The following is a 16,009-nucleotide window of genomic DNA, read 5'->3' as shown; positions in this document are numbered from 1 at the left end:
GTTGGTGTTTCCTTTCCAACACTACCAGCACCCCCACCCCCCAAGCAATTGTGAAAGGAGTATGTATGATCAAGGTGGTGGCAACCAGACATTAATGGTGTCGGTTGCTTTAGATGACATTTATAACCACAGACCATAACTCAAAACAGGAAATGTCTTCTAATCTGGTGCCTTCAAACAGTGATTTTATAAAGAACCAACCAAACCAATATAGGATCATAAAACAATTATTTTAAAAGACACAAATGCTTTTTAACTTTGAAAAGTTAAAATCCCAACAGAGTTTTATGTAACTTAAAAAGCTAATTCTAAAATTCATTCAAAACTCTATACCAATATTTTTAGGCAGGGGAGGGGGAATATCTTATCAGATGTCAAATCTATAAAATGATACTAATTAAAGCAATGTACTACTAGCATAATACAGATCAGTTAAATGGAGTAAAATAATAAAATACACCAGAAAGTTCAAACTAAAGTACATGTGGTAATTAGTATATAAGAGAGGTAGCAGTCTTGATGTGGAAATCATAAAATATTCAATAAATCTGAAGGGCTAACATCCACACTGCTGGAAGAAGATAGTTGTCAGATCCCTATACCTCACATTCTATTAAAAAATATATTTCATATGTACTGAGGAGTTAGACACATAAAACAGAAGAAAATATAAGCAGACTACTTCATAATTTTAGGTTGAAATAACTTTTGTTCATTTCTATATAGAAGCTCATAAACTAAAAATGTGTAAGAAAAGCTCTTGAATTATTTTACTGGCCTCTCCTCTGCCTTCTCTCTTTCCCACTCCTCCTTCTCAGTAGTTGCATAGCCTATGGCACCAAGATGGGTCTTTGGAAGAAATTTTCCGGTTCCAGATCCAGAGATATCACCCATACATGTTGGAGATACGAAATACACATTGGAGATAAGAAAGTCCCACTGCATCAAAATCTTTTCGGTAACAGAAGAGACTGAACATCTAGATCAATGATTCAGTTTCTCATGAGTAGTTTTCCATGTAACTATTAATATATTTTTAATTGGGACAAAGCAATCCTCTCCTTCAAACCTTTTTCCTTCCTAACCAAAGCTCATCTTGATTTTAAGGCACCTCAATCCAAATTCTCATCTTTTATAGGTTTATTTATAAATTTTTAGATCACATCAATAGACAATACAAACAGCNACACATTGGAGATAAGAAAGTCCCACTGCATCAAAATCTTTTCGGTAACAGAAGAGACTGAACATCTAGATCAATGATTCAGTTTCTCATGAGTAGTTTTCCATGTAACTATTAATATATTTTTAATTGGGACAAAGCAATCCTCTCCTTCAAACCTTTTTCCTTCCTAACCAAAGCTCATCTTGATTTTAAGGCACCTCAATCCAAATTCTCATCTTTTATAGGTTTATTTATAAATTTTTAGATCTATCACATCAATAGACAATACAAACAGCAAAAAAAAAATTATAATGCCCTGTCAAAAGAATCAACTTTATTATTTGTAGTAATTATGTTTCTAGATTTAAAGTATGATACATTATAATTGGCCTATTAATTTGAGATATTTGGGATTAGGCTTTTTTCAGTATCTAAATCAATTTATTGGGCATATTTTAAACCTGCAGGTCTTCAAAATATTTTTGCCAGTACATTGCTTCTAACACAGCATCTCTCTTACATCATGTCTTACATTCCTACATAACGTGTTTAAAATGAAGTAAATTATAAAGTCCCAAGAACCCCTAGCATCTTCCCCACCCTGAAGTGGGAGGTGAGGCAGAAGGGCAGGAGACAAGAATTAACTTAGATCCTTTTCTTAATGCCTTGTGGATCTTCTTCACATTCTACAAACAGTAATTTGAACATCACTGAACATAAACTAAGTGAAAGCCAATTTGAAATTATTCAGTTCAATCCCCTCATTCAACAGATGATGCAATATAGATCTAGAGAAGTTAAGTGACTTCCTCAGTATCACGTGCTTTGCACTGAAGTGATGTATGATTATGGGACTGCTAACATCTTTCCATCCACTTGAAAAAACAGCCCAGGATTACAAATACTAATTAAGCAACTATTACAATCACCAATCCTATATTCCAAAAAATTTTTGTATGTCTTGTTGGTATGTCCTCTAGAACTTTTCAAAGCACTTTGAAATAATTACTTAAGGTATTTTATTTTATTTACTGTTAAGTCTCATTTAAAAAAATAAAAATCTTAACCCAAAAATTACTACTTCCTGGTTCCACACCAAAGCTAAGGATTCAATTTCTTAATAAATTAAATAGTACTTAGAACATAAGATCACAATTACCTCCAAATTTTTAATATCTGCATTATTACATTAATAAGGTTTCTTCTACAGTCTTTTAAAGTAAATAATTTTCTGTTGAAATGGAAGAATCATAACAATAAATTTATTAATATCCAATTTTTCTCTGGGTATCATACCTGTTGTTCATCCTCCATGACGTTACTAGCAAATTCAAATACTAGGTCGTTCTGTTGGACAACAGCAGCCATAATAAAGCATTCCCTTTAGATCCACATGAGAAAAATTCCAAGCAGGTTCAAGTATGAGGCAGGAGAATCAGTGACCAATTTGAGTAAAAGACCCTCAGCTAAGTCTGTGAAGTTACTGTAGACCAGGTTTTCTTTCAGGATGGAGCTACAGGTTTTCTTGGTTCACTGATATTCTACTCAAACAGAGGCAATTTTTCTGAAATTTTTCTTCTTTAGAACTTCTTGGCCTGAAAAACAAAAGCTTAAATTAGTTATGAAAGAGTAGGCATGCCCACTTAGAATACAACAATTTACAGTACCAAGGGCAGTATCTATCTCCAAAGTATTTTTTGTTAATGTTTTTTTAAAAAATCAACATGACTGATGAATATCGGATTTTTTTCTTAAGTTAGATATATATTTTCTTTGAAGATTTCCTTCTTGCTAAGATAAAATCACCTCTCATTTCTGAAAGTGAAGCCATTCTCCCTTCCCCCCAGTTAAACTACAGTTAAAGTACTGAATACTTAAAAACAAACAAACAAAAAAAAAGTCCACCCAGCAATAACTAGGTTTGTTACTGCAATAAAGGGCATATAAACGATTTCCTTCGTGCCAGTAACCCAGCAAACCACACAGGAATTGCTACTCCATGAGTAATTTCATCTGTATATTTTTGCCTTAGGAGAGACATTCATACAGTAACCCTGTTATGCCTAATATATACAAGAATTTAAAATCTGTCTAATACATTTAAAGTTTAGTAAGCACTAAGAACCTTTAAAAATAAGCAGAAATTAAAGCCCACTCTTTCTGTTCTTTTAAAAGGTTTCTGATAAGTAGAATGTTTTACCATGCTTAAGCCTGTCTTCAGTGGCTTCTTTTTTAATGCACTGAAATGTATCCTTATCTCTAGCACAGGCTTGCAAGCAACAGGAAGGAAACGGCACTTGACCACGTCATGGCAAATTAGAACATGCAAAGAACTGCACTTTACAATAGTAGAAAAACAGAAACGCAACTTAAGAGTGAAAACAATTTCAGTGGAGGGAGAAATGCTTAATTAAAAAAGTGCCTGCCAACAATGTTTGCCTACTTTAAAAAAAAAAAAGTTATCACTATTAACAAAAGGAAAAAATTCTAAGTTTGTCACAACTTTATTAAATACTTCATAATAGGATTAGGACTATAAATGTGATATGAAAAGACAAAGATTTTTAAAATGATCACATTAAATAACATTTGAAATAGCATTTACAATTTTATTTTTTTTAAGTTTATTTATTTATATTGAGAGAGAGAGAGAGAGAATGAGAAGGGGAGGGGCAGAGAGAGAGGGGGACAGAGGATCTGAAGCCGGCTCTGTGCTGACACCAGACAGCCTGCTGTGGGGCTTGAACCCACAAACCGTGAGATCATGACCTGAGTTGAAGTCGGACACTTAATTGACTGAGCCACTCAGGTGCCCCTTTTTAATTTTTTTTAATATTCATTCATTTTTGAGAGACAAAGACAGCACGAGTTTGGAAGGGGCAGAGAGAGAGGGAGACACAGATTCAGAAGCAGGCTCCAGGCTCTGAGCTGTTAGCACAGAGTCTGATGTGGGGCTCAAGCTCACGAACTGCAAGATCATAACCTGAGCCGAAGCCCAACGCTTAACCGACTGAGCCACCCAGGAACCCCTACAATTTTAATTTAAGAGACAAGTTAGAGAACGAAGCTGAGCTGGTGAATCAGTTTCCCTGAGAACTCGGCAAGTGCCAGCTGAGTCAAATACTCCATTTCCTAATTTCAGTAAAGCCAAGTTCCTATATACCCTGGGCTCCAGGGGTCAACGTGGATAACTGTAATTTTCCTAACTGGGAATCAAAATAAAGTAAGGGTTAAGAATTCAATTTAGGTGATACTTCTACTCACTAAACTGAATTCTAACCCAGCAGTGCCCCAAACCCATTCTGTACCCCACCTCTTTCAATAATAAGTTCAACTCCAACACTGGGATAAAAAGCATTTTTATTTTTAGCACATTCAGGTAGTTTCTGAGAAATGCACCATACCTGGAAGGGAAAAAAATGCTTTGAGCTAAATTGATCACAGACAGACATATAAACATAAGACATGCATTAGCTTTGGACAAATGTTACTTAACAATCTTTTCCCTTAAATTATTACCCAACCTAATTCTTCTGCACTGGACTTGCCTTCTTATGGTCCTCCATACAAACTACATTCCTTCTTGCTTCCTTGCTTAAAATCTCCTTATCCCCATTTCCAGAATACTGTTCCCAACTCAGCACCCATTCACATCTCTCCCAGTCTTCAATACTCAAGTCCCATTTCTTTCACAACGCCCCAACCCGGCAAACCTCTTCACCTTCACCTATCTGGATCTCTCCCTTCAGAAATACAGCACTTTTGCCCGCAATGTTAGCACTAACTATACATTGTCTCCCATGTGAAAATCATGTCCCCCTAATTCAATTAAAAAAAAAAATCTTTGAGTGTCTATGATTTCCAAAGCAATATGCCAGGAAGAAAGATAGAGCAAAACCTCTCTAGGTGAGTAACCATTGTCTAAAATTCCTTCTGGATCTACTGTACCTGGGTGCTCACAGTAATAGTAAAAAGGATCATAGTAAAGACAAGTGCTGCTTAAAAACCTATCATTAGATATTTAAGCTATGTCTACATATATTCTTTATAAAGGATGATGGTAGTACTTTTGATAAAGAGGAAACCATTATCCCGAACTTGAAAAACCACAGTAAGAAATCAAGTAACCAGAATCAAGGGATGTTTTCCTGATAACAAAAGTTTCTCTCTAAAAGGTTAGATTCCAAAGGCCTATTACAAATCCATTTATTTGTTTTTTTAATGTTTATTATTTTCATTTTTGACAGAGAGCAAGCAAGCGAGCAGGAGAGGGGTAGAAGGAGAGGGAGGCACAGAATCCAAAGCAGGCTTTGAGCTGTCTGCACACAGACTAATGCAGAGCTTGAACCCACGAACTGGGAGATGATGACCTGAGCCGAAGTCAGATGCTTAACCGACTGAGCCACCCAGGCGCCCCCCAAATCCATTTATTTGTAAATACAAAGTGACACTCCACCAGTAACCAATATGAACACATCTGTCTAAAGTTTGTTTCACTTTCTTTTCCACTGCAATGAGGTACCTTTTCTTACTAGCATTTTCACACAATTATGCTTTAACAAATGTGTTTCAAAAGTTAAGTATAAGCAATCAACATACCCACAAATTCAGGTACACACTTAACAACCAAGAGTAATAAACCAAAACTGAAATGACTGCCCATGATCCCTAGGTCACTTGTTGGGATGGAGACACCTTCACTCTGGTGAGGTAGCTTTTGTTCATTTCTATATAGAAGCTCATAAACTAAAAATGTGTAAGAAAAGCTCTTGAATTATTTTATTGTCCTAATTAGGCCTCTGATCCCCTGCCTTCTCTCTTTCCCACTCCTTCTTCTCAGTAGTTGCATAGCCTATGGCATCAAGATGGATCTTGGGAAGAAATTTTCCGGTTCCGGATCCAGAGGTATCACCTGTACATATTGGAGATACTTAATTACATAAGAAAGCCCCATTGCATCAAAATCTTTTCAGTTACTAGAGGAGACTGAACATCTAGATCAATGATTCAGTTTCTCATGAGTACACTGAGTCCCTGTGCCCAACGTCTCATCGTCTAGAAAGTGTCACACAAGTACAATCAGATTCCTAACCTCCTAAATCAGGTCTCTGTCCAGGGCAACAGTACACAGCCTTGCCTCTAAATCTACCTACATCCTTGGTACTACACACAGATTTTATACACACAGACATACACACACACACCCCAAATTGGAAAAAAAATCTCCATCGTGACTTCAGCTCCTGATCTCCAAATCCACGCACTCAGCTAGTAAGTCCAGTGCCCCTCAAAGTCAATGTGTCTAAAACCTATCCCAAACTAAACTTAATCATTTTATTCCTCAAAGTTGTGCTAGTATAAAAAAGACATGGGTACTCAGATTGAGGAGAAAAAAGATTTTTTTTGCCTTACCCTAACAGATTATAAGGTCTTTGATTAACTGTATGTATTATACTCAGGAACATTTTACTGCATAAGTAATTCTCAAACCTATTTCATTTTCAAAGTGTCACTTAGTCTTTATAGAATAACAAGAAAAAAATATATGTGAAAACTGTTTATCCAATATAGACATAAACAGTTAACTTATTTGCACAACTTTGAGAAGTCATCTGGTTGAACATCTACCAAATGGTAAAAACTCCCCAAGTTGGCTCATATCTTTCAATTGGGTCAGGATCATATTCTCATTCTTCCAAGAGACAAGTCACAGGAGGATCTCAACAGTAAGGTTCCTAATCTCTTATCACCAAAATAAGCTGCAGATTTAAAGTCAAATAATAAAGCAAGCAACAACAGTTAAAAGAGCCCAAGCTCTGGAGTCAGACCACGTGAGTTTGAGTCTTCTGCACTGTAACCTTGGATAAATTACTTACTTAGTGTCACTCTCCCCTTTCTGCAAAATAGGTACAATATTTAACACCAACATCTAGAGTTGCTGTGAGGATGCCATGCAAAATCCATATACAGAATACCAGCCACATAATTTTTGCTCCATATACAACAGCTTCATTATCGTCTCAGTACAATGCAAGGGATGTGTAACAGGTGCAAGCCACTTAACTGATTTACTCCTTAAGTCTCATTTCCATACTCCCTGCAAGTCTCCTTGACCACAGCTATTTGCTAGACTCCAACAAAGAATACTATAGCCCATTATCAACAAAAGTATAATTCTATCCCAGTGCCTGAAAATTTGGCCTCTATTTGATAAATCCAGCTGCTTCTAGGCTAAGACCTCACCCTGTCTGGCAAGCTTCCCTTAACACAGAGTTCCATTATGCCCCTGTTCCAAACAACATGAATTTACTGACTGTAAACACAAAACCATCAGCCACATAGATGGGTACCACAACCCATTCAAACAGTCAATTTCTGTCTCATTTATTGTAAAATATTTCAGGTATTATAAAAACATGATAGTCAAAATCAGTTTTTAACACTTCTCACACCTGCTTTCTTCATCCCTGATTGAATGCAAATTTAAGTTTCCTTCAAAATGGCTTTAAACACAAGAGTCTAAAAAACCTATTACTTCATGATGATACTTAAAAATACATCATTGCTACCCTTTGGAAGTTACCAGGCCACCAACTCATACACTGAAAATGAAAATTAATAAATAAAAGGAATGACAAAAATGTTTTAGATTAAATCATTCTAGCCCCAAGGAGGTAAAATTTACCAGCCTAGAGCAATGGGGTGCTTGAGTAACTACCTTTAATAAAACATTCAGACAGTGCTTATGTATGTATGAGTATCTAAAGAACTGGAATTCTGTGGTAACCCCAGATGGCAAGTATCTGAAAAGGAAGAATTTTTTTATGAAGTAGTAACCTAATAAAAGGCCCTTTTCAACATATAGACATACCCATCATAAGAAAATTGAGTATATTTGGAAAAAAATTACCTTAGAGAAATAACAGTAAAAATGAAATAGAATAAGGAAAGAAGAAAAGCTATGCAAATTAAAATGAAAAGCTATGCAATTTTTGTGTAATACACGATAGTCAGGCCTTTTCATGTATTTTCCAATACATAGAATGTTTTACATTAGCTTCCAGAAGACATGAAAATAATGAATCAACAGTACCAAGATAATTTTTGTGCAACCATCCCAGGGCCTGCCCATTCTCAATCTAAACTGTGGAATCACACAATTGTAAAGCTGAAAAAATATCTAAGGATTACCTAAAATAACGCATTCCTTGACCAGCTAAAGAATTAGGACCTGGCACAATCTGACTTGTCCAAGGTCACAAAGACAGTGGAGAGGAAAGCAAAAGAGGCCCAAATTCCTAGCCCAGTTCTCTACTCATGTCCCTGTATCTGCATTAATAGAACTTCATCAGTATTATTCTTTAGCAGAATATCTGGAAAATAAATCTCTGACACAAGTTTTTATAGCAGAGGTCTCTATTCCATACAACCTCTTGATACATGGTAAATCATTTTTGTTCATATCTTTAACCGGAACAACTTTAAGTAGCAGAGTTTGTGGGTTTTTCTATCATTGTTGTTAAATCTTCAAGTTTTACTCAAGTCTTTCCCAATTCTATCACATCATACCATTAGCTTTATCTTCACTCACTCTAAAAAACGAGAACATTTTTATAAAGCTACCACACTTAATAACTCATAAAAATATTTTAGAATAAATTTTAACTGACATTGTGCTTGCTAGTTCTTTGAATAGAATACTTCTATAGCTTACATTTTTAAAAATGTGAATCTGGAAAAAATGATTTAAAAAAGACACCAAAATGTAGTTACAGTTAAGTAACCAGATTTGAACTTCCTCAAACAAGGTGGTTAGTCTCTCAGTTCCTACTGAGAAAGAAAGAGAGAAGAAAAAGGGAGGCACCGATTGTAGAATAAATCTCACTCTAAAGCCCTGTTTAAGTCATTTGCTCTATACACAAAAGTTAAAAAAAATACAAATCAATGTCTCAAGAGGAATAAAATCATTCCCCACTGTGTTCAGGGTCACATATTATTTCATACATTGATGAGATTTAAGAAAATTTAGAAAAAGCTTAAAAATATGTATTTAAAATCTATATTGGTACGCGCGCGCACACACACACACAGTACCACCGCATCTTCTAAATGGCTATCCTGCCTTAAGCATCTTTCATTGCAACTTGGGGGAGAGGCAAGGGGAATGGAAGTACCTAAAACTTCTTCTAAGGTATAATTTTATTTTCACATGAATAAAGTACAAATCGGTGTCTTTTGGTATAGAAAGCCTCGGTCAGGCTTCCAGCGACATACGCAAAGCTGAAGCAGGCCATGGAAACATGAATAAGCTCACCTTACCCCAAACATATTAAGGTAATCTCACGCACGGACACACACACACACACACACACACACACACAGTCAATATGATCAAGCCAAGCAGGATGACTTCTCAAAGATTTCGCCTTTTTGCTGACACCTGGATGGACAGTTCTAGGACTTTGAGGGTAGGCCGCAATTACTCACTGCCTAGACCTGAAATTCCGGTTCTTTCACATTGTTCTCCACTTTCCATCCTTGGCCAGTTGGGCCTACCTGGTGTCAGGTTACACTCAGGCAGCATTTACAGCACCTTGCAAAACAGCCAAACAGATTACATACCTAGACCTGTCAATACCTGTGATCCTAGATTAACCCTTTTTCTGAGCATTCGCTGAAAACAAGAGAATTTAAAACCAAACAAATAGAAATATCCAACAGTAATCCGATATTGTTTTAACTTCCGTCATAAAAAAATTTTAACTGCTTTCCCATCTCAAAATGGTTTAAAGTGATAATTATCAATCAAGATGTCATTAATTGGTGATTTTTATTCTGCAGACGAACTAAGGGAACTTTCTTCCCTCCAGCATCCCAAACCTGACTCTCACAGAAACACAGCTATCCAGTGAACACAAACACGCTAAAACTGTGCTTATCAGCAAAACCAGTTCAGCAGTTAAAAAATGTTCTCTCTGTAACAAACAAGAATCAACTTGCAAGGAAATTCTATTTAATTTCTGTGTTGGTTCCTTCCCCTGGTTAATATATTCATCCTCTTAGAAAAGGTTCACTAGTGGGGCGCCTGGGTGGCTTAGTCGGTTAAGCGTCCGACTTTCGCTTGGGTCATGATCTCGCGGTTCGTGGGTTCGAGCCCCGCGTCGGGCTCTGTGCTGACTGCCAGCTCGGAGCCTGGAGCCTGTTTCAGTCTGTGACTCCCTCTCTCTGACCCTCCCCTGCTCGCGCTGTCTCTCTCTCTCCCCTAGAAATAAAGCATTAAAAAATTTAAAAAAAAAAAAAGAAAAGGTTCACTAGTGCAATGGTTCCCCTATCTGAACACACAGCAGGTTCCCATCAGGAACACTGTTTCACTCTGGCCCAGACTGCAGGGGAAAAGCCAGCGATGAGTTGTTGAAAGGTACCCCAGGAGATTCTGCAGCATGCCATATCTCCCCACACCTCCAACTCCTACACCACTCTTCTAGAATAAGCTATATTTTGTCATATGAAGTTTCACTCTTCTGGAAAGACACACTGTCCCTCCAGTCTACCACTCTTACTCTGGCTCCCCTGGAGTGGTTCTTCATCCAGCAACAGAAGCAACTTAGCAAAGATAAAAATATTAGCAACCTACTTCTCTACTGCCTCCATTGCCTACAGGAAAAACTTCAGATCCATGAGCAGGGATTAGTGGTTCTTCATTGTGTTGCAAAAGGCATGAGAAAATGTGGTCAGATTTGTAAAACAGGATAACCTGAACAGCACGAGGACTGAAAAGAGTGAACAGGAATATTCCATGGATCAAGTTTAAAAGTATACCTCTGTCTCAATTTTACTACTCTGTACTCTCATCTCAGAAAAAGGTATTCCAATATTTCTGCATTTTATTGTCCTTATGGTTCTCCAACCCCACACCAGTATTAAAGAAGCCATAGTCAGGAGCACCTGGGTGGCTCAGTTGGTTAAGTGTCCTGACTCTGGCTCAGGTCATGATCTCACAGTTTGTGAGTTTGAGCCCAGCATCGGGGCTCTGTGCCGACAGCTCAGACAGAGCTTAAAGCCTGCTTCAGAATCTGGGTTTCCCTCTCTCCCCTCCCCTGCTTGTGCTCTGTCTCTCTCCATCTCTCTCTCTCAAAAATAAACATTTAAAAAAATTTTTTAATAAAAAATAAAGAAGCCAAAATCAGTGCTGTCCCATCATCCCACTGACGCCTACACTATATGCACCACTCTTTTCCAGGCTTCTCTCTATGCTCACTGCTCAATCCAGATCTCTCCATGCATTCTTAGCTGGTCACAGTATTTTATACCTATGGCATTTTAGGGTCCTCTTCAAAATCATAACGGGACCAGACTTAAGAACATCAACTCCGGTGGCATCTGGTGGCTCAGTTTGTGGGATTGAGCCTCAGGTTGGGCTTGTGCTGACAGCTGACAGCGCAGAGCCTGTTTGGGATATTCTCTCTCTCTCTCTCTGCCCCTCCCCTGCTCTGGCTCGTGTTCCTTCTCAAAATAAACAAACCAACATTTAAAAAAAATAAAGAAAAAGAATATCAATGCCAGAGAAGCAAAAATGTTTCTCCCTTTTCCCAAATTACCAAGGTTGATGGATTTTAAGATTCCTTGTACACAAAATTTCCCACTCCCCACATAGAAGAGCCCTAGTGACCTACTGTTTTCATAGTGTTACCCCCTTTCTTCTTTAAATAATAGAAGTCTATCTTAAATAAGTCTGGATTTAATCAAACAATTCTGGTGTTCCATGTCAAGATCCTTAAAACGGAATTCTTCCGGTAATTGTCCTCACAACTGTCTGGCAATCACCTAAGATTCTAAACTCAGTGGCACCAAAACACTAGACCCAAACAAAACTGCAAGATGAGAGATAAGAAAGTAGAAGGGCAGATATTTAAAATATGCATATGCAACATTTATAAATTATACATGTAGCCTTTTATCTTCCTACCATACAAATCTTAGATAGAAGCAAACTTCTACTACTACTCATAAGAAATGTACAAATTTATAATACAGAATAATAAAAACATTAGGCCGTCCACCTTTCATAATATAATTGTTCAAATGTTAAATTCTATGAATCCATTTCAGTTACTGTTAACTGAAGTGCATCAACATCTTGCATTAGGTCTTCTCTCTCAGAGAAGAGGGAACAGTTTGTTACGCTTATCTTGTTATATCCAGAGCTACTCAGAAGCTCCCATAGCATCCATTTTTAAAAGAAAGCATGCTTCTACTGATTGACTTAGTGCTAAAAAGTTGATGAATATTTACTGATTTTACTCTAAACTCAGTACCATGGCAAATACAAAGATAATGCACAGCTTTGTTCCCATGATGCATACAATTTAGTTCAGGAAATAAGAGACAATAACTGAACATCAGAAGGTAGTATGGTATTAAATGTTCATAAAGCTGGTCAGTACCACAGCATTTCAGAAGAGAGGATGGTCAAACAGGTCAAGGAGCACTCACAGGCAACAAAGGACCTATAGTCAATCTTTTAAAGGAAGGTGACAGGATGTGGAGAGACTAAGAGAAAGGATAAGATAAAGAATAGCATGTGTGTTCATGTGCATGTGCGTGAACGCTGAAACAGAAAAAGGCAGAGAATCAAAACTGACCAAAGTAAACCTGAAGACACTTAACAGCTTGACAAGAGCTAAGAGGTGTCAATAGGAAATGGTAGAAAACGTGGTTAAATAAGCAAAACAAAACCAAATTATGGCGTCTTGAAAGTCAGGCAGTAGTATTTAGGCTTGATTTAGGAAGAGAGAAAAAGTACCTGGAGGTTTTCAAATCAAGTGGCAACAACAGAGCAGTCCTTATGAATACAAAGCTCAATACAAGTCACATGTGTGGGATCTGGTAACTACTATCCAAAAATGATGGGAACAGCTTAAACAAACATTCCACAGCTTGATTGCTACACTGATCTTCCAGCACCAATGTGTACACTGCCCTCCTTAAATTCTTCACTAATTACTTATAGAGATTTTCAACAATGGTTTTTAAAAAAAAATTTTTTTTAATGTTTATTTATTTTTGAGAGACAGGGAGACAGCATGAGCAGGGGAGAGGCAGAGAGGGAGGGAGACACAGATTTCAAAGCAGGCTCCAGTCTCTGAGCCATCAGCACAGAGATAGATGTGGGGCTTGAACCCATGAACCAAGAGATCATGACCTGAACAGAGTCCAACACTTAACCAACTGAGCCACCCAGGAGACCCTCAACAATGGTTTTTAAACTGCCTAGAGTGTTGGAAAATTGTTTAAAACAAAATTCACTTAACTAATTTACTTAAGTTTTTGTTCTTTGCCTAAGGACCAGAAGAGAGGGGAAACAAGAAAATAAGATTTTCAAAAGATATTAACTTTACCACATAACCTTTCTTATAAGTTACTCATTTGAACATCAAAACTGCCCTACATCCATGTGAATAAGAATGAAACTATGAAATATGTGAACTAGTTGAATCTAGAGATGTGTATCCTGTCATTTAGTATTACATATTTTGAATAAATGATGCTGATTTAGTTACTCAATAAGGAAAGATGTAATAATCACGTCAGATGGAAATTTCTTAGTCACTTAATAGGGACTGCTATCATCAACATTCAAAGAGTCTTTACTCTCTTCCAAAGAGATGGCCAGAAGAGAACTGCTCCTGTGAAAACATGTAGTTGACCAAGTAAGGGTGCATTAAACCTGCTCTTAAATAGAGGTATTTTCTGCTTTATGGCTTTGCCTTACTCTTGAAAAGTTCAAGAATTCAAAGTCACCTTAGTAGATGTAATAGGCACTTATTAAATTTTTAAAATATACTTTTGCATAAAGACACATCCAGAAACTGTACAAGAGCATAGTCAGGTTTATTTATCTTATCATTTGTTAGTAATACCTAATGTCTAAAAGTGCTTTATAATTTACAGAGCAAAACATATATTCTACCTTTACTTAATTCTTAAACATTTATGACAAGCACTGAAATTTTTAAAAACACACAAAGAACCATGACACTTACCCTCAAGGAGCTTAAGAAAGAAATGGTGACAACTTACAAAATAAGTATGTGGAAGAAAGTAATAGTTACCATTTGTGTGCCAGCCCTATGCTAAGTACTTTACTGTATCTGTCATTTAATCTTCATATCAGTAATATCCACCTCACTTTATTTACACAAGGATACAAAGACTGAGAGAGCTAACCAAGTAAGGGCAGAGACATGGTCAAGGTCACCACCATACTCCCCCATTTTACACAGATGCTTTATAACTGCCAAATGAATGCTCAAGCTGTTTGGAGAGTTTGAGCACATGTCTGAATTCAGCTCATACTCACTCACCTCTTTATGCATTCAACAAATATCCACTTAGCACCTACAATATGTCAAAGGTTCTGTTCTATGTGCTACAAGTAATAGCAGTGAACAGTACACACCAAAACTGCTTTCGTGGGGCTTCTAATCTAGTTACCTTGTTTTTTTTTCCTTTCTATTTCACCCATCAGTCCGCCTACCTCCCCTCTGGTAACCATCAGTTTGTACTCTCCAGAATTTGGTTTTTTTAGTTTCTTTCCTTTCCCCCACTTGTTCACGGTTTTGTTTCTTAAATTCTACATAGGAGTGAAATGATATGGTACTTGTCATTCTCTGGCTCACTTATTTCCCTTAACATTATACTGTCTAGCTTCAACCATGTTGTTGCAAAGGGCAAGATTTCATTCATTTTTATAGCTAGATAATATTCCACTGTGTGTGTATGTGTGTCTGTCTGTCTATCTATCTATCCAACCCATCTTCTTTATCCATTTATTTATTAATGAACACTTTGGCTGCTTCCATAATTTGGCTATTGTAAATAATGCTGCAATAAACATAGGGTACATGTATCTCTCCGAATTAGTGTTTTTGTATTTTGGGGGTAAATACCCAGTAGTGCTGGGTAAATAACCAGTAGTGCGATTACTGTTTGTAGGGCAGTTCTATTTTTAATTTTTTGAGGAATCTCTATTGTTTTCCAAGTGGCTGTGCCAGTATCTGTATTCCCACCAACACTGCCCAAGAGTTCTCTTTTTTCCACATCCTCACCAACACTTGTTGTTTCTTGATCTAGTGAGTTTAATGAGAACATTGTTTTCCCTCAAAATATTCTAAATTAAAAATGTGCGACATTAAAAATGTCAGGCAATACAAGCTGCTATTTTACACCATGAGTAGAAACTTCTGCCACTGTCCTTCCATGTCTATCTCCGAACCCCCCAACAAATGGGCACAGAAAATGTACCTCTCCTACTCCAAGTGGAGAGTAAGAGTTGTGGGAGAGGTGCTGCTTTAAGACAATCTGGAAGTACCTCTGAAGAGGGAAAGGGAAAACATGAGATGGGAATGGAGACAGCAGAGAGATACAGCTAAATCCAAAGGCAGGTTTCTTTCAGGCAAAGCTGATTAATAACCTAGATGTAGATAACCCAAGGGCCTCTATTTCACTTTTTTATTTTGACTTCAAATGAATTGAAACTTAACCACAATAATGTTTATTAGGATTTTAAAAAGCAGTCACTTTATAAATATAAATACTTCAAGGAAGAAGAGACAATTCTCCCTGCATTGCTTCTTCCTATGTTCTAGATGGCCTTCAGAAATCGTATCAGTACTATCTATATTCTTTTATTAATTTAACAAGCACTCATAGACTGCCAGATTCTGGTGGGTGAAGGAGAAGAACAAGGAACAGACAGTGGCTAAGACCCAGTTTTGCCCTATAGGCAATCGCAGTCTACCAGCTAAGACAAATGCTAATCACAATAATATTCATGATATAGCA

General features: G+C 37.0%; 1 protein-coding gene across 4 annotated transcripts in view; it reads right to left on the bottom strand.

Moving 5' to 3' along the window:
• The window catches only part of ELF1 (E74 like ETS transcription factor 1), an 82,447-nt gene that overhangs the window by 49,285 nt on the left and 17,153 nt on the right, over positions 1-16,009 (bottom strand). For 3 of the 4 annotated variants that reach the window (XM_077765681.1, XM_077765679.1, XM_077765682.1), the window contains one exon: positions 2,462-2,760. In XM_077765681.1, coding sequence (XP_077621807.1) covers positions 2,462-2,533 — 72 coding nt within the window. In that variant the 5' untranslated portion in view covers positions 2,534-2,760. Of the gene's footprint in view, positions 1-2,461; positions 2,761-3,365; positions 3,425-16,009 lie in introns of those variants that run through there. The other variant, XM_077765680.1, reaches the window with a different exon arrangement.

Source organism: Crocuta crocuta, unplaced genomic scaffold (genome assembly GCF_008692635.1).
Source record: "Crocuta crocuta isolate KB4526 unplaced genomic scaffold, BGI_CrCroc_1.0 scaffold75, whole genome shotgun sequence".
NCBI classification, from domain to species: domain Eukaryota; kingdom Metazoa; phylum Chordata; class Mammalia; order Carnivora; family Hyaenidae; genus Crocuta; species Crocuta crocuta.
This window is presented reverse-complemented; position numbering and strand designations above follow the sequence as displayed.